The sequence below is a fragment of the Nerophis lumbriciformis genome, linkage group LG28 (genome assembly GCF_033978685.3).
Source record: "Nerophis lumbriciformis linkage group LG28, RoL_Nlum_v2.1, whole genome shotgun sequence".
NCBI classification, from domain to species: domain Eukaryota; kingdom Metazoa; phylum Chordata; class Actinopteri; order Syngnathiformes; family Syngnathidae; genus Nerophis; species Nerophis lumbriciformis.
Genome location: NC_084575.2, coordinates 2637106 through 2663421, shown reverse-complemented (window position 1 = coordinate 2663421; position 26316 = coordinate 2637106). Strand labels below are relative to the sequence as shown.

General features: G+C 40.8%; 1 protein-coding gene, 1 non-coding gene and 1 pseudogene across 2 annotated transcripts; 1 reads left to right on the top strand and 2 right to left on the bottom strand.

The window, feature by feature from the left end:
• Positions 1-715: 715 nt before the first annotated feature.
• On the bottom strand, positions 716-12455 carry LOC140680177 (uncharacterized). Its single transcript, XM_072916557.1, has 3 exons — positions 12437-12455; positions 7000-7260; positions 716-2060 (listed from the first exon to the last, which is right to left on the bottom strand). Exons 1-3 carry the CDS (start codon positions 12453-12455, stop codon positions 1162-1164), a joined length of 1179 nt encoding a protein of 392 aa, XP_072772658.1. The 3' UTR covers positions 716-1161.
• Positions 12456-18901: 6446 nt separating this feature from the next.
• On the bottom strand, positions 18902-19010 carry LOC133571208 (5S ribosomal RNA; annotated as a pseudogene).
• Positions 19011-20515: 1505 nt separating this feature from the next.
• LOC133571192 (5S ribosomal RNA) lies at positions 20516-20634 on the top strand. The gene has a single exon (XR_009810348.1). It is a non-coding gene; the product is annotated as a 5S ribosomal RNA (ribosomal RNA).
• Positions 20635-26316: the final 5682 nt, after the last annotated feature.

Genomic DNA, 26316 nt, shown 5'->3' with positions numbered 1-26316 from the left:
TCCTGCACTGCACTCTAATCCTTCACTCTCACGTTCCTCATCCACAAATCTTTCATCCTGGCTCAAATTAATGGGGTAATCGTCGCTTTCTCGGTCCCAATCGCTCTCGCTGCTGGTGTAAACAATGTGCAGATGTGAGGAGCTCTTCAACTTGTGACGTCACGCTACTTCCGGTACAGGCAAGGCTTTTTTATCAGCAACCAAAAGTTGCGAACTTTATCGTCGATGTTCTCTACTAAATCCTTTCAGCAAAAATATGGCAATATCGCGAAATGATCAAGTATGACACAAAGAATGGATCTGCTATCCCCGTTTAAATAAGAACATTTCATTTCAGTAGGCCTTTAAGTGTTTTTAAATCCCTGCAGCTTCCGTGACTGTTACACACTTGTGTTTACTGACCTGATACTTATACCTGAACATCTTATCACACGCAGTGCAACTAAACAATTTTTCTCCAGTGTGTGTTCTCATGTGTGTGGTCATGTTTTGCTTTCTGGAGAAACTCTTCTTACAAACGGAGCAAGCAAAATGTTTCTCACCTGTGTGTGTTCTCATGTGTAATAAAAGTTCCCTTTTAGTGTTGAATCTTTTAGCACAAGCTGAGTGTCAGGTTCAAACACTGATGACATCTATTAATCAGACAAGAAGCAAGGAATCATGCAGAGACAGAGTTCGATGTGGAGAACGCATGGAGCTGCACACTTAGTCACAGTCTCGCCCTACGCTCTAAGGTTCAGCTCCCGCGTCCCTCTATTTATTCAAGAGTTCCACAGTCAACATCACTGAGGCCGCCTCTAAAAGGAGTGGTCACATATATTATGCAAAGCAGGTCCAGGACGCACAATACGTGACGGAATTGGTGGGGGCCTTGTGATTTCGTCTTGTCTCCGCTTCGACTGCGTGTTGTCATCTTATCTTCGTTGAGGTCCTTAAAGTCTCTGCTTCGTCTGCGTGTTGTCGTCTTATCTGCGTTGAGGTCCTTGAAGTCCTTGGCTGTTAGCGGGCTAAAACAAAGAAAACATCTGTGGCTGAGGCCACCCCTCAGACAAGAAGTTTTTGTCCTTGCACAAATAGAAAAGTCTAACTTAAGCACAATAACTAATAACTAAAGCAACAGACTTTAAGGATACTAAATTTAGTGTGATAATATATACATAATTATTCTAAAACTGAGCAAGCAAAAGGTTTCTCCCCAGTGTGTGTTCTCATGTGTAATATAATTTTCTTCTTGGTGTTGAATCTTTTAGCACAAGCTGAGCAAGCAAAAGGTTTCTCTCCAGTGTGTGTTCTCATGTGTGTGGTCATGATTTGCTTTCTGGAGAAACTCTTCTTACAAACAGAGCAAGTAAAAGGTTTCTCTTCAGTGTGTGTTCTCATGTGTGTGGTCATGTGTTCCTTTCTGGAGAAACTCTTCTTACAAACAGAGCAAGTAAAAGGTTTCTCACCTGTGTGTGTTCTCATGTGTAATATCATGTCATTCTTAGTGTTGAATCGTTTAGCACAAACAGAGCAAGTAAAAGGTTTCTCTCCAGTGTGTGTTCTCATGTGTGTGGTCATGCCACCCTTTCTGGAGAAACTCTTCTTACAAACAGCGCAAGTAAAAGGTTTCTCTCCAGTATGTGTTCTCATGTGTTCTGTAAAATGACTCTTCCGTCTAAATGATTTCCCACATTCAGAGCAGTCAAAGTGTTTGTTGTTAGTGTGATGTCTCGTATCACCTTTAGAGTCATTTTTACTCTCCAAAGGTTTTTGGATGTGGTCACTGTGATCAGAAGAGTGTGACATCATGTGGTCCATGTCTGACAGTGGAGCATAGATGCTGTCTGGTTCTGACTTGATATCTTCACAATGCTCTCCATCAGCTTCTGTGATGTGTTGACTTACAAGCTCCGCCCCTCTGTTCTCCTCACTTTGACTGTGATGAAGCTGGAAGGACTGAGCTTCATCTTCATCATGAAGCTGCTCCTCTTTAATGTGGGAGGGGGCCTGTAGCTCCTTCTGTCCCACACTGGTGTGCCACTCCTCTTCATGACTCCCCGCTGACACCCGCTGGACGTCTGCAGAACAAATGAGGTGTTACTGTATTGAAGTTTGCAGTATTCAAACTATTGACATGTGAGCTAGGCCAAATAGACAGTGATGGGCAAGCTACCTGGACAATGTAGTAAGCTAAGCTACAAGTTACTCTCAATTAAATGGAGCTAAGTTATCCTCAGAGAATTGTAGCACGCTACACTACAAGCTACACTGCAAAAGTAGCTTGCCACATCAAATATATATATATATATATATATATATATATATATATATATATATATATATATATATATATATATATATATATATATATATATATATATATATATATATATATATATATATATATATATATATATGTATATATAGGCCCACATGTATAATATCAATGTTTATGTTGTCCATGGAAAGAAGTTAGTAAGAAGCAAAAGAAAAACAACCAACCATGGATGACAAAAGGACTGAAAAATGCTTGTCACAAAAAAAGACATTATATGGAATATTAATAACACAGACATCTATAGAGGCAGAAAATAAGTATAATAAATATAAAAACAATCTAATTGGTATACTAGGAACATGTAAGAAGGAATACGACAGACAATTATTAAAGAAGAACAGAAACAACATGAGAGCAACATGGGGCATCCTAAATAGCATCATTAAAAATGCTGCTAAGAAAGATTACCCCCAGTACTTTCTACATGGAAATACAAAAAATGACAATATGAACCAAATAGTTGAACGTTTTAATGATTACTTTGTTAATATCAGAAAAAATGTGGAACAAAGATTTCCAATGCAGATGATGGATCAGTTGAGGACTTGAGTGAGCTCATAGACAGAAATCCCAATTCCATGTTTCTTAAGAACGTGACAAAAGAAGAAATAATCAAAATTGTAAAACATTGTAAATCCAAGACCTCAACCGACTGTCATGGAATAGATATGGTAACCATAAAAAAGGTTATAGAAGACATTTCAGAACCTCTGACATATATCAGCAACGTATCATTTCTAACCCGCAAATTCCCTCACAAAATGAAAATTGCAAAAGTCGTACCAATTTATAAGAATGGAGACATACACCAGTTTACTAACTACACACCAGAATTCACTGCAAATATCTCAACATGGATAGCATTAATCCAAATAACAGAGGAAATGAGCAATGCAATAGATGGTAAAGAATGTGCGGCCGCAGTATTCATGGACTTAACTAAAGCATTTGACACAATTAATCATGATATTTTAATAACAAAACTAGAATGATATGGCATCAGAGGTTTGGTCTTCAACTGGGTAATAAGTTATTTAACCAACAGGAAGCAATATGTGAAGATGGGTGAAAATATGTCAACACAGCTAGATATATCTTGTGGTGTACCCCAGGGATCAATACTGGGACCAAGATTGTTTCATCTTTATATAAACCACATTTGTAAAGTTACAAAGGACTTAAAGTTAGTTTTATTTGCAGACGACACAACTGCTTTCTGTTCAGGAGAGAACACACAGAAGATAATACAAATAATAACAGAAGAAATGAACACATTAAAAAGATGCTTTGACAAAAACAGACTATCTTTGAGTCTCAGTAAAACTAAAATAATGCTATTTGGTGACAGTAGAAAAGAGCATCATACACAAATACAAATAAACGGAATAGATATTGAAAGGGTAAAAGAAACCAGATTGTTGGGAGTATTAATAGATGATAAAATGAACTGGAAATCTCATATACAAAACATACAACATAAGGTGAATTAGCAAACAGCTAAAATGATACACAAAGCAAACTATAACCTGCTAGCTAAGAATGTACAACAATTCTCAACAAAAGAGGAGAAATATAATCTTAGAGAAAAATGTAATTTAAAACATTTGTATGCACGTACAACACTTAAGACCTTCAGTATATCAGTATGTGGAATTAAATGATGGAATGGATGAAGCAAAGCAATCAAACAATGTACTAATATGATCCACTTCAAGAAACTCTTCACACTTAAAGTGTTTACAAAGTACAAAGAAGAAGATAAACATTCTCAATTTATTTCATCCATCATTCATTTTCTACATCATCTTACTCATCTCACCATATGAAATATAACTTACTTCACTCATTATTATTGATTTATTTTTATTGTGATTACTTATGGAGTATATTGTGAATACATTGAGAACAGGAAGTGAACTAAAGTGTTAGCAACTGTTACGTAAAAGAAAAGTGGTAGAATTAAATAAGCTCTGCTTCTTCCTACTCCTTTTCCAACATGTTGAAAAGACAAACTAGAAATTGTGATGTATCATGTTGTATACATGCATGTGTGATGTATCATGTTGTATACATGCATGTGTGATGTATCATGTTGTATGCATGCATGTGTGATGTTTCATGTTGTATGCATGCATGTGTGATGTATCATGTTGTATGCATGTGTGTGTGATGTATCATGTTGTATGCATGCATGTGTGATGTATCATGTTGTATGCATGCATGTGTGATGTTTCATGTTGTGTGCATGCATGTGTGATGTATCATGTTGTATGCATGCATGTGTGATGTGTCATGTTGTATGCATGCATGTGTGATGTGTCATGTTGTATGCATGCATGTGTGATGTATCATGTTGTATGCATGCATGTGTGATGTATCATGTTGTATGCATGCATGTGTGATGTATCATGTTGTATGCATGCATGTGTGATGTGTCATGTTGTATGCATACATGTGTGATGTATCATGTTGTATGCATGCATGTGTGATGTATCATGTTGTATGCATGCATGTGTGATGTATCATGTTGTATGCATGCATGTGTGATGTATCATGTTGTATGCATGCATGTGTGATGTATCATGTTGTATGCATGCATGTGTGATGTGTCATGTTGTATGCATGCATGTGTGATGTGTCATGTTGTATGCATGCATGTGTGATGTATCATGTTGTATGCATGCATGTGTGATGTATCATGTTGTATGCATGCATGTGTGATGTATCATGTTGTATGCATGCATGTGTGATGTATCATGTTGTATGCATGCATGTGTGATGTGTCATGTTGTATGCATACATGTGTGATGTATCATGTTGTATGCATGCATGTGTGATGTATCATGTTGTATGCTTGCATGTTCCAAATAAACTCAAGTCAACTAACACTTGGTGGACATTCAAGCCACAAAATGCAAATGGAGTATTGTTGGTGTATTTTGGATGGTTATAGAGGACCTCCCATTGGCTCCATTGCAAGTGGACTTTTATTTACATTTATGAGTTAGAATTAGGGCTGGGTGATGTATGTAATATACTGGATATATCGTGGGTTTGTCTCTGTGCGATATAGAAAATGACTATATGGTGATATTGGAGTATACGTTCTCACACAGTTGCTTTTAGCTGCAGGCATTACACTACAGGCTCTTCTCACTCTTTCTTGTCTCTCCTTCTCACAGAGACATAAAACAAGCGCACCTTCTTACATACGTCACATACTGTCACGTGTGCAACGTCATACGCTCTCACGGAGCAGACAGGTAGCGGCATGGTAACGTTAGCTGTGGTGCTACTGGTAATACGAGAGAAAGAAGGTGCCAATCTGGTAACAAATGAAGGAAGAAATAGTTCTCAAAACAAACAGCAGGGGGTCCATCGTCTGGCGGTGGTTTGGCTTCAAGCGGGTAGATGGTGAACAAGTATGCGGCAAAAGCGTTGCTACAAAAAGTAGCAGCACTGCTAATGTAGCATCATTTGAAAAGTCACCCGCTAGAGAATGAAGAGTGCTTGAAACTCTGCATGTCAACATCTCCGTTCTGTGCCACACCAACAAAATGCCCAAGCAACCATTTCCACATCAGAAGGAGATATCGTCCGCAGGAACCTACCACATAGTGAAGGACATACACTATTTGATTTCCTATTATGCAGCTCATTATTATATGACACTTATTGAAATATATTGTGTGACATCATGCACAAAAGTGCACTTCATTTGTTTTAAACTATTGTAGTGGCGTTCTGTACAGAAAGTGCACTTTAATTTAGTGTTGTTTTGATATGTCATCTTAGTGACATCATGCACATAAGTGAACTAATAGCTTGTTTTAAAATGTCTGACAATCTTGCACTTTCTGTTTTGAAATGACATGAATGTTTGTACGACTGCTTAATAACTGTTTAATAAATACACTTTTGCTAAATTGACTTAGTTGTGGTTTCCCTCTCTGCATGAAAGTTTAAAAGTAGCATATATTAATGCAGTATGAAGAAGAATGTTTTAATGTAGACACATAGAATCATCATACTGCTGTGATTATATGCATCAAGTGTTCATTCAAGGCTAAGGCAAAATATCCACATATATATGGTGTATCGTGACATGGACTAAACATATCCACATATATATGGTGTATCGTGACATGGCCTAAACATATCCACATATATATGGTGTATCGTGACATGGACTAAAAATAGAGATTTTAATAAAAGGCCATATCTCCCAGCCCTACTTAGAATGTATTTTTGTTTATATATATATATCCACCATCATGTCTTTTAAAAAGATTGTGAACAATAGAAAAATTCCCAAAAAGTGCAGTTCCCCTCTAAATTCGTGACATGGCCTAAACATATCCACATATATATGGTGTATCGTGACATGGACTAAACATATCCACATATTAATAAAAGGCCATATCGCCCAGTCCTAATTAGAATGTGATTTTTTTTTATATATATATAGATCCACCATCATGTCTTTTATAATGATTGTGAACGATAGAAAAATTCCCCCAAAAAGTGCAGTTCCCCTCTAAATTCCAATGATTAGATTTAAGACTTGAAGTGTATAAGCATCAAGTGATGAAGCCTACTTGGATGAGTCTTCTAAGACAAAGTGAACAGTCCAGTTGTGATGGATTGAATGCCCTGAGAATAAAATGATATGTGCTTACTTGGACTGTGATGAAGCTGTGAGGACTCAGGTGCTTTGCCTTCATGCTCTTCAGTCTTCACAGAGACAACAGTCAGTGGAAACTTGCTGACATCATCCTCCTCCTGCCCTACAACACACTCTCCCTCCTCTTCCTCTTTCATGTGTGGATCTTCCTCTTCCTCTTTCATGTGGGTGTGCTGTGGATCCTCCTCTTCCTCTTTAATGTAGGTGGGCTGTGGATCATCCTCTTCCTCTTTAATGTGAAGGGGCTGTTGAACGTCTGTTGGGTAAATAAGTCAATAAGATAAAGAGAGAATAGAAATAGTTTTGGACTGACACTGTTAACACAATGACATTATTTGTGTTCTTTCATGTGTTGTGTTAAAAGAGTGTAACAAAACAACCAATAAAAACACGGGATATACTTCTTTTTGTCCCAGCCACTAAAATTTATTCAAAAGTGAGTACAAAAACAGACTTGGAAATTTGATGAGGAGCAAGTTTTATTATAAGTACAAGGCAGCATTGATTGAGGCATTCTTAACTTTACACTCACTGATATAAAGTGTGTAAATATTGTATTCTGCATACGGTCTATGACACCTAAACTTTATCTCTAAACTTAACCACAATTTGTGGTGTAGAATGACGTCTGGAACTCAAGATAGTTCCACATGTCTGGGAACGCCACCGACGGATAATCCTTGATATTACTCAACAAATCTTTAGGGATCTATTCCGTTTCATAATTAGATTTTTTTCTCGTATCTGCTTTTCGTAGGAAGATCTCGGCCAGGGGTGTTTAAACTAATTTTAGATGGGGGGTCACATGGAGAAAGATCTACTCCAAGTTGGCCGGACTGTTAAAATCACGGCAAGATAACGTAAAAATAAAGAAAATTGCAGATTGTTTTCTTTGTTTACAAATAGAACAAACACATTCTGAAAATGTACAAATCATGTTTTGTTTTTTTTTTACATACAATAGTATTCTATCTTTAGTTGTCCTTTTTTACACTTTCAGAATCAATTATGTGATAATGTTCATCAGTCAACTCATTGGTGTTCATTTTCAATCCATCAAGATAAATAAATAATATCAAAATCAAATTACAGGATGTTATTGATGTAGTTTGCTCATTTTCCCCGACTGGTGCGCTAACATCATGTGTTTTAGTTGTGTTTTAGATATGTAGCATCATATACAAAGATACAAAGAATTGCTATTGCGACATCTAGAGGACACATTTAGAACAGAAGTTTCTTTCATTCAAAAATTTCGACTCATTTTTGTACTTAGCAAACTCATCCCGTCTCATTCACTCATTCACACACTAATGGCGAGATCTGCCATGCAAGGCGCTTACCACGACCCATCAGGAGCAAGGGTGAAGTGTCCTGCTCAAGGACACAACAGACGTGACTAGGTTGGTAGAAGGTGGGGATTGAACCAGGAACCCTCAGGCACGGCCACTCTACCAACCGCGCCACTAGCCTTCCACCATCGACCTGCCTCCTAGCCTTCCACCATCGACCTGCCTGCTAGCCTTCCACCATCAACCTGCCTACCAGCCTTCCACTATCGACCTGCCTCCTAGCCTTCCACCATCGACCTGCCTGCTAGCCTTCCACCATCGACCTGCCTGCCAGCCTTCCACCATCGGCCTGCCTGCCAGCCTTCCACCATCGGCCTGCCTGCTAGCCTTCCACCATCGGCCAGCCTGATAGCCTTCCACCATCGACCTGCCTGCTAGCCTTCCACCGTCGACCTGCCTGCTAGCCTTCCACCATCGACCTGCCTGCTAGCCTTCCACCATCGACCTGCCTGCTAGCCTTCCACCATCGACCTGCCTGCTAGCCTTCCACCGTCGACCTGCCTGCTAGCTTTCCACCATCAACCTGCCTGCTAGCCTTCCACCATCGACCTGCCTGCTAGCCTTCCACCGTTGACCTGCCTACCAGCCTTCCACCATCGACCTGCCTTCTAGCCTTCCACCATCGACCTGCCTGCTAGCCTTCCACCATCGACCTGCCTGCCAGCCTTCCACCATCGGCCTGCCTGCTAGCCTTCCACCATCGGCCAGCCTGATAGCCTTCCACCATCGACCTGCCTGCTAGCCTTCCACCGTCGACCTGCCTGCTAGCCTTCCACCATCGACCTGCCTGCTAGCCTTCCACCATCGACCTGCCTGCTAGCCTTCCACCATCGACCTGCCTGCTAGCCTTCCACCGTCGACCTGCCTGCTAGCTTTCCACCATCAACCTGCCTGCTAGCCTTCCACCATCGACCTACCTGCTAGCCTTCCACCGTTGACCTGCCTACCAGCCTTCCACCATCGACCTGCCTTCTAGCCTTCCACCATCGACCTGCCTGCTAGCCTTCCACCGTCGACCTGCCTACCAGCCTTTCACCATCGACCTGCCTGCTAGCCTTCCACCATCGACCTGCCTACTAGCCTTCCATCGACCTGCTGTTTGCCTCCAGCCATTGGCTTTGTCTACGGGCTTCCACCCGTCGGCCTTGGTTGCTAGTCTTTAGCCCTGTCTGCTAACATCTTCAAAAGTGGTAAAACAAGTGGAACTTCTCCTCTCACTATGTCACAAATTATTATATTGTGTTTTATACTTTCGTGTGGTTTTACTGGTGTCCCAAATGGGTCTGGTCACCCCCACCCACGAGCTATGCTACTTCAAGATGCACAGTTTGACATATTTGATAATTTGACATTTCATCATCGTGGCAGCTACAAAATAACCTCGGCCTTATCTCAGTTGAAGATTTCTGTGACTTTGGACAAAACCAAATGGCTGCATACTATGGTAGAGTCCATTCATTCTTATTGTTTCCTTGTTTTGAGAGATCACGTCAACATTACTGCATCCTCCCCTATTGTGAGAACTTACTTTCACAGATTAAAGACTGACTCAAAAGATGGTAACTTTAAGCGCAAATGTTTAGTTATATTATTGTTATTGCTCTCGGGAAATGTTGAGACTAATCCAGGCTCTGATACACCTACACAAGGTTTTCCACCTACAGATTTTAAAACTAGTCTTGGGATTATTCATATCAATGTTCGGAGTTTACTCCCTAAACTGGATATGATAAAGATCTGGATAAACTCAACAAATGCTGATATTGTAGTCTTATCTGAAACTTGGCTTAAACAATCTGTGCTTAATAAAGATATTTACATTCATGGCTATAATGTCTATCGTACTGACCGACAAAGAAAAGGTGGTGGAGTGGCCATATATATTAAGCAGAGGTTTGATGTTAAATTAGTGCTCTCTGAATCAGTAAGTAAAGAACTTGAACTGTTAGCACTTGAAATTGAATTCCGTATTTTCCGCACTATAAGGCGCACCGGATTATTAGCCGCACCTTCTATGAATTACATATTTCATAATTTTGTCCACCAATAAGCCGCCCCGGACTAAAAGCCGCGCCTACGCTGCGCTAAAGTGAATGTCAAAAAAACGCTGCGCTAAAGTGAATGTCAAAAAAACAGTCAGATAGTTCAGTCAAACTTTAATAATATATTGAAAACCAGCGTTCTAACAACTCTGTCCCAAAATGTACAAATGTGCAATCACAAACATAGTAAAATTCAAAATGGTGTAGAGCAATAGCAACATACCGGTAATGTTGCTCGAACGTTAATGTCACAACACACAACACACAAAATAAACATAGCGCTCACTTTCTGAAGTTATTCTTCATTCGTACCGGTAAATCCTTCGAATTCTTCGTCTTCGGTGTCCGAATTGAAAAGTTGCGCTAGCGTGGCTTCCAAAATGGCGGGCTCCGTCTCTTCGAAATCATCGGATTCAGTGTCGCTGTTGTTGTGCAGCAGTTCTGTGAATCCTGCCTTCCGGAAAGCTCGGACCACAGTTGTGACAGAAATATCTGCCCAGGCATTTACAATCCACTGGCAGATGTTGGCGTATCTTGTCCGGCGTTGTCTGCCCGTCTTAGTGAAGGTGTGTTCGCCTTCGGTCATCCATTTTTCCCACGCAGTTCGCAGTCGTGATTTGAATGCCCTGTTGACACCAATATCCAGCGGTTGGAGTTCTTTGGTTAATCCACCCGGAATGACGGCGAGTGTTGTATTTGTGTGCTTCACTTGTTTTTTGACACCATCTGTGATGTGGGCGCGCATAGAGTCATATATCAACATGGACGGAGCAGCGTGAAAAAAGCCACCCGGCCGCTTCGCGTAAACTTCCCTTAACCACTCGCTCATCTTTTCTTCATCCATCCATCCCTTCGAGTTAGCTTTTATGATGACGCCGGCTGGAAAGGTCTCTTTTGGCAAGGTCTTCCTTTTGAATATCACCATGAGTGGAAGTTAGCATGGCAAGCTAGAACCACAGTGAAGGATGACTTCTCATTCCCTGTGGAGCGAAAATTCACCGTACGTGCTCCCGTTCCACAGTGCGGTTCAGTTGCTGTGAAATACGGTAGTAATCCGTGTGCGGATGGAGAGATTGCGTCTTTTTATGACCCGGATCGTTTAGTAGGAGCCATTTTGTGGTCTTTACAGATGTAAACAGGAAATGAAACGTACGGTGATATCCGCGCGTTTTTTCTTCTTCTTCCGGGGGCGGGTGAAGCGCTTCCTGTTCTATGGGGGCGGGTGAAGCGCTTCCTGTTCTATGGGGGCGGGTGCTTTCCTTGGCGGTTGCTTGCGTAGAAGAAGAAGCGCTTCCTGTTCTACCGGGAAAAAAGATGGCGGCTGTTTACCGAAGTTGCGAGACCGAAACTTTATGAAAATGAATCGTAATAAAGCGCACCGGGTTATTAGGCGCACTGTCAGCTTTTGAGAAAAATTGTGGTTTTTAGGTGCGCCTTATAGTGCGGAAAATACGGTAGCTAGAAATCACCACATTATGGTAGTGGGGTGTTATAGGCCTCCATCTGCCCCTAGTACAGGGGTCGGCAACCCGCGGATCCGGAGCCGCATGCGGCTCTTTGATCACTCTGATGCGGCTCAGCTCCTGATTTTCCTGGGAGACTTCCGGATTTCAGTGCCTCTCCCAGAAATCTCCCGGGACAAATATTTTCAGATTTTCACCCTAACAATTATAATAAGGGCTTGCCGTGATGGTACAGCATTTAACGCCCTCTACAACCTGTACTTACAGTGTGCCAGCCAAGCCACATGTTGTATTCAACTACTGCTTGCTTACATAAGTGACAGCAAGTCATACTTGGTCAACAGCCACACAGGTTACACTGACGGTGGCCGTATAAAACAACTTTAACACTCTTACTAATATGCGCCACACTGTGAACCAAAACCAAACAAGAATGACAAACACATTTCGGGAGAACATCCGCACCTTAACACAACATAAACACAACAGAACAAATACCCAGAATCCCATGCAGCCCTAACTCTTCCGGGCTACATTATACACCCCCGCTACCACCAAACCCCGCCCACCCCAACCTTGCTCTCCCCCAACCATCACCCCCCAAACCCCTCCGTGCGTCGGTTGAGGTGGGCGGGGTTTGGTGGTGGGGGGGGGGGGTGTATAATGTAGCCCGGAAGAGTTAGGGCTGCAAAGGATTCTGGGTATTTGTTCTGTTGTGTTTATGTTGTGTTAAGGTGCGGATGTTCTCCCGAAATGTGTTTGTCATTCTTGTTTGGTGTGGGTTCACAGTGTGGCGCATTATTAGTAAGAGTGTTAAAGTTGTTTTACACGGCCGCCGTCAGTGTGACCTGTGTGGCTGTTAACCAAGTATGCATTGCTGTCATTTGTGTGAGTTAGCAGAAGCCTCATACATCCTGTGGCTGGGCCGGCACTCTGTTTGTACAGGTTGTAGAGGGCGTTAAATGCCGTGTCATCACGGCACGCTCGAGAGAATAGTTGCCCTGAAATTATTCGTAGTCTCCCGGAAAAATCGGGAGGGTTGGCAAGTATGACGCTGTCAAGCGCCATTCATATAAAACTCTCGGGCCGCAGTAACATTCAATTTTCATATTAAGGTGCGGGCCGCGTGTCTGAGACCCCTGGTTTATACATAGCACAAAGCAAAAAAAAAAACGTTGTATGTAGTGTTATTTCATTTTAAATTTCAACAGAGTTTTGTGGCTCCCATTATCTTCTTTAATTTGTGAAACTGGTCAAAATGGCTCTTTGAGTGGTAAAAGTTGCCGACCCCTGCCCTAGTAATTCCCTATCTACTCTTGTGAAGCTTCTGTCTCAACTGAAATACAATTAAATAGTGATTTGAACTGGGACTGGCTCACATTTGTGTCTGACTCTTTGAAAGCACAGTGTGAATCTCTAAATTTAACACAATTAATTAACTCAGCTACAAGACCTAATCCTAAATGCCCTCAAAAAGCTACACTCATTGACTTAATTCTAACAAATATGCCCTTTAAATGTGTTGTATCTGGTGTTTTCCCTAATGATGTGAGTGATCATTGTGTGATTGCAGTAGTGCGAGACACAAGGATTCCTAAAAGCAAGCCTCGTCTTCTTGAAAAACATAATATGAAATTATTTGAGACGCAAGCTTTTTTACATGACTTGCATCTTTTTAATTGGGATAGAATTGCTCTTTTTGATAATGTTGAACTGGCTTGGAAATATTTTCACAAAAACTGTTTGAGTATAGTGAACAAACATGCCCCTTTTAAAATGTAGGGTTAAAGGACGTGACAATCAGTGGTTTACATCGGACCTGTCAGATGTATTGCATGAGCGTAATGCTGCTTGGGCCAGGGTACGCAAGTCAGGGTTGGAAGCAGATTGGTTGAATTTTAGACAATTAAAAAATCAATTTACCTCTCTCCTTCGGAAAGTCAAATCAGAATTTTATTTCTCCACAACAACTGAAAACCTCAAACACCAAAAGAAGTTTTGGAAAATCATCAAATCTTTGTCCGCCTGCTGTAATTCAGTCAATCTCCCACCTAGTATACTTGTTGATGGTGTCAGAGTAAGTGACAGAAGAGAAATGGGTAGTCATTATAATAATCATTTTATTTCCTCTGGTTTTCTCTATAATTCTGACAACTTTACTGAAGTTCCGCTAACAAAAAGAACCGTTGAAAATACCCAGGTTTTTAACTTTACGCCTTTTACCACAACAGAGGTAATGAGTGCTCTAAAACAACTTAAACCTAGAAAACCAGCTGGCTCAGATAAGTTGGAGCCGCTCTTCCTAAAGTTGGCAGCTGAAATTATAGCTGGACCACTGACTCACATTTTTAACCTTACTCTAATTTCAAATGAAATCCCCTTGGATTGGAAATCTGTCCTTGTAATCCTCCAATTAAAAGGAGGTGACCCTAGTAATCTAAATAATTACAGACCGATCTCTAAACTCTCTGTTCTGGCAAAAGTGCTTGAATCCCTTATCAGTGAACAGATAAAATACTTTTTGGACACCAACTTTATTCTGTCACCATTTCAGTCAGGTTTTGGCAGAAATCACAGTACTGTTACTGCTGCTATGAAGTTTATAAATGATGTAACTGAAGCTCTTGACAAGAAGCAGTGCTGTCAGTCCCTCTTCATTGACTTTTCAAAGGCATTTGATACTGTTGATCATGTCATTTTAATCAAACGTCTTTCAGCTATTGGTTTTTCCCAGCAAGCAGTTGGATGGTTTGCAAATGACCTCACAAGCAGAACTCAGGCTGTTCAGATAGAGGGTTCCTTCTCGGACGTACTGCAAGTGAAAAAGGGTGTCCCTCAAGGTTCTGTGTTGGGCCCATTATTAATTAATAATTAATAATCTTGGACGGAATATTCCGAACTCAACTTTCCATTCCTACGCTGATGATACTGTCATATACTGCACAGCACCCACTCCTGCTGAGGCCTTTAAATATCTACAACATGCATTTGACAGAGTACAAGAACAACTTTGCTATCTTCAACTGCTTTTAAATGCAGAGAAAACAAAGTGTATGTTCTTTACCACATCAAAAACTGTAAGTTCAGCACTGTGTGAGAACATTTGAACAAGAAATGGGCTACAAAATTGTGTTAGTATCTGATTTTAAATATTTAGGATTTTTAATTAATGACCACTTGAGTTTTAAGGAACACATTCAGTGTGTTGTAAAAAAAACTGAAACTTTTACTGGGATTTTATTATAGAAACAAGTCTTGCTTTTCTTTTATTGTGAAACAGAAATTGGTGGAAACAACCTTTTTACCTGTTATTGACTATGGAGATGTGTTGTACATGAATGCTACTGCTGGTTGTCTCCACAAGCTGGATAGTGTGTACCACGGGGCACTGAGATTCATCACCAACTTACTCACCATTGTGTGTTATACTCAATGGTTAACTTACTCACCATTGTGTGTTATACTCAATGGTTAACTTACTCACCATTGTGTGTTATACTCAATGGTTAACTGGACATCTTTATGTGCGTGACGCCTCAATCATTGGTATGTGTTCATCTACAAAACCATTCTGGGTATCACCCCATCTTATCTGGCATGTCTTTTAACAAAGAAACAAGGAAGTCACAATCTGCGTTCAATGAATGTTCTGCAATTTGTCGTCCCCAGAGTAAGAACTGAACTGGGCAAGAAAGCATTTAGGTTTTCAGCAGCGAAGGCTTGGAATAACCTACAATCCAATATTCAACTTCAAACCCTTGTTACATTGAATGAGTTTAAAGCTTCTGTGAAAGGATTGCAGTCTACCTTGTCTGTATGCACATGTGTTATGTCAGCAAGTTTTAATGTTGTACATTTTATGTTTTATGTGTTGTTTACTGTTTCTAATGTAACCTTGCTGCTGCCCTCTTGGCCAGGTTTCCCTTGGAAAAGAGATCTTTGATCTCAATGGGATTTTTACCTGATTAAATAAAGAAAGAAAAAAGAAGAAAAAAACAGCTGTTTATTTGAAGTGTTAAAGAAGTCAACTATGTGTGCAGTGCAAGGTGAAATGCAGTTATGTCATCTTCTTGTCAATAACACACACACATCAAACTTTTGCGTGTTGTTGCTTCCTTATTTGTCATTATTCAAAGCTGATGTTAATGTGTAGCAGCGGCAGCTGAACTCAATGTGACAACGTGTCATAGTTACGTCAGTCAGCTGGAATTAAAAATACAAATAGTTGTGTCATTAGTCCAGAATCTTCACGGTCCTCATGGACGACATAATTAGGAACCAGTACTAAAAAAAATGGTACTTGGTATACATCCCTAATCTTCACCACTAAACCTTTGAAATATGCTGACATATGTGCTGCTAAAGGTAAATAAACAGTAGCCATATTGAATGTTTGCCTTCATTTGACCACGTGAGGTAAGGAGGACGGCCTCTAGGTCACATGGTTACACCCCAGCAATTACACTGTTGATGATTGATGAGCATTCATTATTAAATGGTGGTGTTAAAAAGCAAGTATATCTCCATCTTTAGTCATAAATACTACCTACTCAGTGGCCTAGTGGTTAGAGTGTCCGTCCTGAGATCGGTAGGTTGGGAGTTCAAATCCCGGCTGAGTCATACCAAAGACTATAAAAATGGGACCCATTACCTCCCTGCTTGGCACTCAGCATCAAGGGTTGGAATTGGGGGTTAAATCACCAAAATGATTCCCGGGCGCAGCCACCGCTGCTGCCCACTGCTCCCAGGGGGTGATCAAGGGTGATGGGTCAAATGCAGAGAATAATTTCGCCACACCTAGTGTGTGCGTGTGTGACAATCATTGGTACTTTAACTTTTAACTTTAACTTTAAATGTGGCCCCCGGATGAACATGTGTCACAAACATTGTATTAGATGATATGTGGATGTTGTGCTTACTTGGACTGTGATGAAGCTGTGAGGACTCAGGTGCTTTGTCTTCATGCTCTTCAGTCTTCACAGAGACAACAGTCAGTGGAAACTTGCTGACATCATCCTCCTCCTGCCCTACAGGACACTCTCCCTCCTCTTCCTCTTTCATGTGTGAGGGCTGTGGATCCTCTGAAGTGAAACTGTCCCCCTGCAGATGAGGGAGACATTCTTCTTGGTGTCCAATCAGCTGATGGATGTCTACAGGACACAAACAAAACACATTTTAACTCCTACATGCTAAATATTAAATTGTACATGAAATATAGGGCTGTGGCTATTGAAAATGTTATTAATCAAGTGTTCTACTGGAAATGTTTTCGATTAATCGAGTAACTGGATAAAATAGTGTTGCTTGGTTAAAGACAAATTTAAGCGACTTTAAGACATTTCACTTAATAATGAACGGCCAATTGGTTTGAGATGGTATGAGATCAAGATGTCATCTTTAGATCAGGCTTTGTTTTTTCCACAATCACTGCCACATTAAAAAGTTAAAGTACCAATGATTGTCACACACACACTAGGTGTGGCCAGATTGTTCTCTGCATTTGACCCATCACCCTTGATCACCCCCTGGAAGGTGAGTGGAGCAGTGAGCAGCAGCGGTGGCAGCGCCCGGGAATCATTTTTATGGTGATTTAACCCCCAATTCCAACCCTTGATGCTGAGTGCCATTTTTATAGTCTTTGGTATGACTCAGTCGGGGTTTGAACTCACAACCTACCCATCTCAGGACGGACACTCTAACCACTAGGCCACTGAGTAGGTGGATGTAGCAGGTGTTGTAGTAGGTTAATGGCTGCACCAATATGAAGGAAATAACAGGTCAGTATAGCTTTTACACACATAAATAACTTGTCAAACCTGCCAGCTAGCAGGCTAGGTTTACAGCGTCAGTTACCATGGTAACTGACTCTGACTTTGTCTTACCTCTCTTATTTTTGGAGGTCAAACTCTGGAGCTTTACATACTCAGGAGTTTGCACTTAACCTGCTCTCTGGAATATTCCCCCGGTGACTGTGTGAGTTTTGTGTAAACATGTTGATACACTTTGTTACAAACTGAGAGGAACATCAACCTCTCATAAATATTGTGTGTCTGAACATCCTCACATGACAATTCATCTTCCTATAGACAATCTATTGAAGAAAAGTGTTCATAATAAATATAAAGTTAGTAAAGATATGAGAGTAAGAAGTAAACAAACCTGTTGTGTGTAACACAACTTGATGTTTTTCATGTTGTCGCTCCTTCTCCTCTTTTGTTGGACAAAGTTCCTCCTCGTACTCTGCTATGGTTCTTTCGCACATTTTCACACAATCACAACACTTTACACTCACACTTGATCTCTGCTTAGCGATGTGTTTTCATCTCTCTTTGTTAGCAGCTAACAAGCTAAGCTAACTAGCAAGCTAAGCTAGCTGGAGAAGCATCAAAGTGCGCTCAGACTAATATACAAACAGTTATTATGACTCTATTTAATAGAGTGTAATAAAGGACATATATGTGTACATGGACGCACAGATTAAGAACACTGAACTGTGACGACTGCAATAACGTCTTCACCGTCAGACGCCATCTTGCTTTATCCTCGCCTTGTTTGGTTCGCGCGCAGTCTTGTCAGATCTCGCGAGAGAAAAAATTAACCAGCTCTTCCCCCCCACCTCCGGTGAAAATAAAAATAAACTTTTGCATTTTCAAAACAAAGACATACAACTTATTTTGGTAAATAAACAGTAGCTTATATGACCCCTTTAAATGATAAGTTGGCTGATCAGAGCGAGACGAGTCGTGGCTCCTCAGCTTCATGCAGGACGGAGTGGTAGGAGGCGTGGGCGAGGTTGACTGACTGCAAAAGACCACACCATTATTTTTAAATCAATCTAAATATTGCTCTAGTTGGTATTTGTGTTTTAAATCCTGTTGTAAAGGTTTGTACTTTCAACTGTAGTTGTAAATATTAAGTGGAATTGTATTATAATAACCGAATATATTCCCTTATTTTGGAATAGTTGCAATTAAAGCAATACATGAATCACAACAGCTGTAGTCTCAGCACTTTGTAGCGCCCTCTGGCGTGAGTGTAAAAGCTTACAGCACCTGGTATTCCCAGGCGGTCTCCCATCCAAGTACTAACCAGGCCCGACCCTGCTTAGCTTCCGAGATCGGGCGTGTTCAGGGTAGTATGGCCGTAAGCCGAAAGACGAGGTAAAACCAATCTTTTTAAATGGAACTCTTACAGACGGGATGGGAGACATCCATCCATCCATTTTCTACCGCTTGTCCTTTTTGGGGTCGCGGGGGGTGCTGGAGCCTATCTCAGCTGCATTCGGGCAGAAGGCGGAGTACACCCTGGACAAGTCGCCACCTCATCACAGGGGGTGAAAGACAATTATTATTTATCTTAGAGCCTGTCGCGCATGCATACACTAATGTGCTTTTTGTGGCTGTGTGAGGTGCAGCTCTCCATCCATTGTCTACCGCTTGTCTCTTTTGGGGTGGCAGGGGGTGCTGGAGCCTATCCCAGCTGCATTCAGATGCCACCTCATCACAGCTCTCAACACTGCTTTATGCGTAGGGACCGTCAATAAATCAACATTGCCTTGAAAATTGTATATCTGCTACATCAAAACACTGACTCATCTAAAAGAAGGTAAATAATTAGTCATACCTCCTTATTGTGCATGCCCATTATTTCATAATTCTAAAATTATATCCATGTTTAATATAAAAAAATAAGGATATTTTCCCAATAGTCTCAATGTCATACAACTTGGTAACCTAATTCCACCTATTAGTCATGCTAACCTTTTAGTGTAACGCACACCCTTTTATTTTAAAATAGGGTTTTATTTAAAAACAAAAAATAATACGTTTTTTAGTAAAAATCATGTGCATGATATATCTTATACAGATAATTATCAACATTTGTATTAGCTCCAAATGAGAGTCAAGTTGGTTTTATGTTGGATAGTCGTAGTTGTTGCGGGAGCTAAAAATGAAACCATGGTTTTCAATATTACTAATTTATATAAAATCATATTAAACTTACAATTTAAAACAAAAAGGTGTGAAACACATTAGAAAAATCACTTCTAATATTTAAAATGAATTTGGGATTTTAGGTCATATGACCAGGAATCTATTGAAAATAAACATTTGTTTTTAATATCAAAATATTTTTGATCCTATTTTAAAATAAAAGGACTAATATAAAGTGGAATTGGGTTACTAAGTTGCATGATGACATGGAGACTTTTAAAACAAATGAATATTGTTTACATTAAAAAAATATTTAAATTATAAAATCAGGAACGATATTAAAACTGTAGGACTATTTATTTGACCTCCTTTTAGATGAATCAGTGTTTTGATGTAGCAGATATACATCTTCGAAGACAATAGTAATTTATTGACGGTCCCTAAGCATAAAGTAGTGTTGAGAGCGGCACCTCTCCTGCAATCTCCCCGCAGCATGAGAGAGCAGTGTGGGCACAGTGAGGGGGAGCTTCCGCTGGAGCTCCGGAGGCAAATATCCACCGTGAAAGCAACTTGACCGCCGTAGCAAAGGAAGACAATCACACAGACAGAAAAAGCACATTAGTGTACGCATGCGCACTAGGCTCTTAGATAAATAACAATTGTCTACCATCCCGTCTGTAAGAGTTCCATTTAAAAAAGTTGGTTATACCTCGTCTTTCGGCTAACGGCCATACTACCCTGAACACGCCCGATCTCGTCCGATCTCGGAAGCTAAGCAGGATCGGGCCTGGTTAGTACTTGGATGGGAGACCGCCTGGGAATACCAGGTGCTGTAAGCTTTTACACTCACGCCAGACGGCGCTGTTTCTCACGTCTTGCAAAAAAGAAATGTTTTTTTATTTCACTTTCAGTTCAATTTACCCTAACATGTCTAATATTTATCCATCTTTGGGCTGTTTTTGCCATCTTACCCGGCTACAAAAACACATGTCATATTATAAATTGACCAGTCACGGACTTTTGAGCGCTGATAGTCCGTCAATATGTTCAACACCGGGGTGATATGAACCAATCAGCGTGCCTTATTCCAACATCTCACACTTTCTAAGCCAATCAGATCCGCCTCTGTCCAACTTTCTTCAACACATTTAATATTTGGCCAATGACAGAACGGCTGCTTTACTTCCGGCCTCATTAGCATATTTCAACATTTAACCAATCACGGATGATGATGACATTCCGCTACCTCCCAAGAAAGGAACTTCTTTTCAAAACAACATTTTATACTTTTTTAACACTTGAACGTACAAACAATATTTAATTTTCTGCAGCTGATAAGAAGAGGGGAGAGTATTATTCACCTGTTCACGTTTAGTAAGGTGAAGATACACAACTACAAGAAGTGAATGCAGTAACAGTTTGGCCCTACAGACGTTCTAGCAATATAACAATATAACAATGTATCATAATTAATACACAATATGAGAATGTTTGCTGTATAAATGAATTAATTAATTACTTAATTTAATTAGAACACAACACGAGCAAAATAATGACAGTAAATATGCAGGGATTACTTAAACTGATGTGTTGTGTTAATTTAGTAATATGAAAGTGTTGTTGTTTTATTTCATTTATAATTAATTGAACACAACATTAAACCGAGTACAAGACCAAATGTGCCAGATTTTGCTAATGTATTGTGTTGATTAACAATAGGAAATATATGACAATGATTTACTCGTCAATTACTTTATTTTATTTATAAAAGTTTAGACCCAAAATTAAAAGGCATACAAGAGCCCATGTATTTAAAAAGTATTAGTTTGCATTTCTCTTGAAGGACTTGGATGAATAAAGGCAGACACAACGTCTTCAAATCATGTCAGACTCGAGGTGGACTGTTGGCCTGAAACAGTTTGTCAGCACTGGGACCTGAAAAATACTCCTGACTTAAAATACTCATACATAAAAACAACAAAAAAAGAGCAAACAGGTGAAAGTAACAAGAAAAAGTTGCAATGTTGACTCTTATAACACAAGGTGTTTTTTTTCCTTTAAAGCTGTCATTGCTCAAAAAATAATAATGAATCAAAATAATGTTGTAATGAATTATTGACCTATTGAAGGCTCCAATTACTGCACATTAACAATTCCACTTTGAAATATTTGTTGGGGGAAATATTACATATTTTGTGTGTTTGCCATATAGAGGGCAACATTTTCTTTGACAAAAATAGCATAAAATATAAATAATATTAACGTATAATTGACGGATAGATCTGAAGTTGATATCAAAGTTTATAGGTTTAAAGTTAAAAAAAATAAAAATAGCGTATGATGTTGTGGGGCATGGTCCACGCATCACCTGCAGGCAGGGCATGTGCAGGAGCCAGCTGTGAAGCAGATGGCAGGTGAGTGGATATCTCAGCTGGAACGAGTTATCTAATCACCTGTCTCTTTATTAGCAGCGCTGGTGACCGCAGGGAGGGAGCTGAAAAGCCAGAGGAGGAAAGAGGAAAGACTTTTGGAGAATCGAAGAAGGAAAAAGACTTTGTAACATTGAAAAATAAAACATTGTAACCTTGGCAACAAGCCTGGCCACAGTCTGTCGGTCCTGACAAGAACCCTGCGACACAGAATTGTCACATTTTGGCGCCCAAGACAGCAGGACCGGGAAGAAAATGTTGGCCCCGACCCCCTTGGAGGCGCTGGGAAGAGTCCTGGCGGAGGTGTCAGCAGCATCGCAGCAGCAGATGGAGACGGGCCGCCAGCAGACCCAAATTCTACAGACACTGGTGAGCAGAGTGGGAGGGGCTTCAGGAGCGGGGACGCCCACCTCCATGCAGCGCATGGCGGAGGCTGAAGACCCCCAAGCGTTTGTAAATGTATTCGAGGCCACGGCAGCAGCGTGTGGCTGGCCGGAGAAGAGTGGGGCGTGAAGCTGCTGCCGCTCCCGGCAGGGGAGGCGCAGCGGGCGGCGCTCAGTCTCCCGGCGTCCGCCCGGGTGCACTTCCCCAGCCTCCGCCGCGCAGTACTGGATCGGGTCGGCAGCCACCCGGAGGATCACCGACGCAGATTCCGCGCAATGCGGCTGGGACCCGATGACCGGCCGTTTGCGCTAGCGCAGCAACTGCGGGACATGGCAGCCCGGTGGCTCCAGCCAGAGGAGGCGGACATTAAAAAAATCCATCCATCCATCCATCCATCTTCTTCCGCTTATCCGAGGTCGGGTCGCGGGGGCAGCAGCCTAAGCAGGGAAGCCCAGACTTCCCTCTCCCCAGCCACTTCGTCCAGCTCTTCCTGTGGGACCCCGAGGCGTTCCCAGGCCAGCCAGGAGACATAGTCTTCCCAACGTGTCCTGGATAGCAACAGATGAGGTGGTTCGGGCATCTGGTCAGGATGCCACCCGAACATTAAAAAAATGTTTAAGCAAATTCTGCTCGAACAATTTGTGGACTCGATCCCAGCCAGAACCGCCGCATGGGTGTGTTACCACCGTCCGCGGGACCTGATGGTCACAGTGACCCTGGCCGAATTAAGACCATCTGGCGGTCCACCGGGAGGCGACTCCAAGACCGGCCGAAAGGCCCACCCCGGCACCGAGAGCGACCGAAAGGCCCACCCCAGCACCGAGAGCGGCCGAAAGGCCCATCCCAGCCCCGCGAAGACGACTAGCGCAACCGGAGGGGGTGACCTGGACCCACGAGCAGATTCCCGGCCCGGACATGGCCACCCCGCACCACACCACACCCATTCCACCAGCCAACAGCAGTATCAAGGGGGCGGGGGGGGTTTAGGGGTTGTAATATTCCCTTTGCTCCTTCTTTTCAGGGTACCGGCGCTGCTGAGAGGGGGCTTCCCCCGCAGACGGCACCTCGAGCACCGCCTTAATGTACACAAATTCATTGAGCATGGTAACACCTGGATAAAAGCGCCAACCCTGGAAAATATTGAGGATCTGGAAAACGAAATCAATCCAAATGACAGCATTTCTAATGTTATAAGTCACAAATCACATGGGAGTCACACACACTCTGGTTCTAGTAGATCAAGCACCTCCTCAGCTTGCAGACAGGCAGAGGCCGAAAGGGCTGCCCTCGCTGTCCGCTCTGCAGCTCTAAAAGAAAAACATGCATTGGAAGAGGAGGAGGAAAAGATAAAAAGGAAATTGGAAGAGGAGTTGTTACAGATCAAAAATAAATTGGAAGAAGAGAGGGAATTAATCAGAAAGAAAAAGGAAATGATGGACCTGGATGCTTAATTGGCAGCTGCTGATGTGAAATTAGCAGTTTTAAAAGCTCCCAGCCTTCATGCTTCCTCACATACAGCATCTGACGGCATGAACTCCTACTTAAAGAGAACCAAGGAACCACCAGTCACTCTCAACCCCCAGGCTAAAGCACCAGTCACTCTCAACCCCCAGGCTAAAGACTATCAACCCCCCACACAGCAGCAGTCAAGCCAAGCTTCACCACCACCTCCACCACAGTCTATACACCATCCATCTGAGCAACAACAAATAACAGCATGGCAACTACAATATAGGACACCACCTCCCATTCAACCACCCACATTTTGGCAAGAGCAAAAGTCAATGCTTTCACATCCTAAACCCATTCAGGTACAACTGCAACCACCACCTTCTGTACCAAAACAGCAGCAGGTCTCTTGGAATACAGTGCAGTACCATAGCCCTACAACCCACATACAACATTTCCCCTCCAACCAATGGCACCCCTACTGTACGTGATTTATTGCACAGGCAAAATGAGATTGCAACATTGCAAATGTCGTTGTAAACTTCTCATCTACTCCCACCAAGGGAGATTCCCTATTTTGATGGTGATCCATTACTGTACAGAACCTTTGTCAGAGCATTTGTGCAATGCATTGAAAAAAACACAAGCAACAAAGGAGACTGTTTGTACTATCTGGAAATGTACACTAGGGGCCAACCTAAAGAACTGCTGCGTTGATGAACCTTCCTTTTTTGAAGAAATAAGTGACATGTTGCAAGAACAACCAGTGGAAATGATTGCTGTGGGGGACTTTAATGTTGCTTTGGATAAAGTTCTGGACCAAAAAGGGAATTTTTCAATGAATTATCATCCTCAATCTTTACAAAAGATTCAAAATGTTATGGATGCATTTGATTTAATTGATATCTGGAGATTAAAAAATCCTAAATTAGTACGGTATACATGGAGAAGACAAAACCAGGCAAGTCGTATTGACTATTTTTTTATATCATTTTCATTGCTAAACAAAGTGACTGCAATATCAATCCATGATAAATTGCATTCTGATCATAATTGTATGGGATTAAATATTGCAATTGAAGATAATACACGTGGGCTCGGATATTGGAAGTTTAATCAAATGCTTCTACAGGAAGACACATTTATTGAAAAAACAAAGCAATTTATTACTGACTTTTTTAAAATAATGTAGGATCATCAAATCCCCAAATAGTCTGGGAAGCCTTCAAATGTTGTTTTAGGGGATATGCCATTGCATACTCTTCATGGAAAAAAACAACAACTTAAAATGGCAGAAGAGGAATTAAAGAAAGAAATTGAGGATTTACAAAAAAACATTGACAGTAATGATAATCTAACTAGTGAGCAACTGAATTCCTTTACAGCCAAACAAGAGGAGTTAGCAGATTTAGGTGAAAAACAATTATTGAAAAGTTATGACTGCAACAGAGCAATCTGGATGAAAAAAGGTGAGAAATGTTCAAAAATTATTTTTAAATATCCAAACAAAAAATCGTTCTAAAAAGAACATTTCCAAGCTTATTAAAACAAACGGAAAGGTATTGGATACACACACCACATTGTTGAAAGAAATGGAAAATTACTTTAAAAATATTTTTTCTTTTTTTTTGTCCTGTCCAGCTTCTCAAGTAAATCATATAGTTGATGTAGATGATCATATAGTAGATGTAGATGATCATATAGTAGATGTAGATGATCATATAGTAGATGTAGATGATCATATAGTAGATGTAGATGATCATATAGTAGATGTAGATGATCATATAGTAGATGTAGATGATCATATAGTAGATGTAGATGATCATATAGTAGATGTAGATGATCATATAGTAGATGTAGATGATCATATAGTAGATGTAGATGATCATATAGTTGATGTAGATGATCATATAGTAGATGTAGATGATCATATAGTAGATGTAGATGATCATATAGTAGATGTAGATGATCATATAGTAGATGTAGATGATCATATAGTTGATGTAGATGATCATATAGTAGATGTAGATGATCATATAGTAGATGTAGATGATCATATAGTAGATGTAGATGATCATATAGTAGATGTAGATGATCATATAGTTGATGTAGATGATCATATAGTAGATGTAGATGATCATATAGTAGATGTAGATGATCCTATAGTAGATGTAGATGATCATATAGTAGATGTAGATGATCATATAGTTGATGTAGATGATCATATAGTAGATGTAGATGATCATATAGTAGATGTAG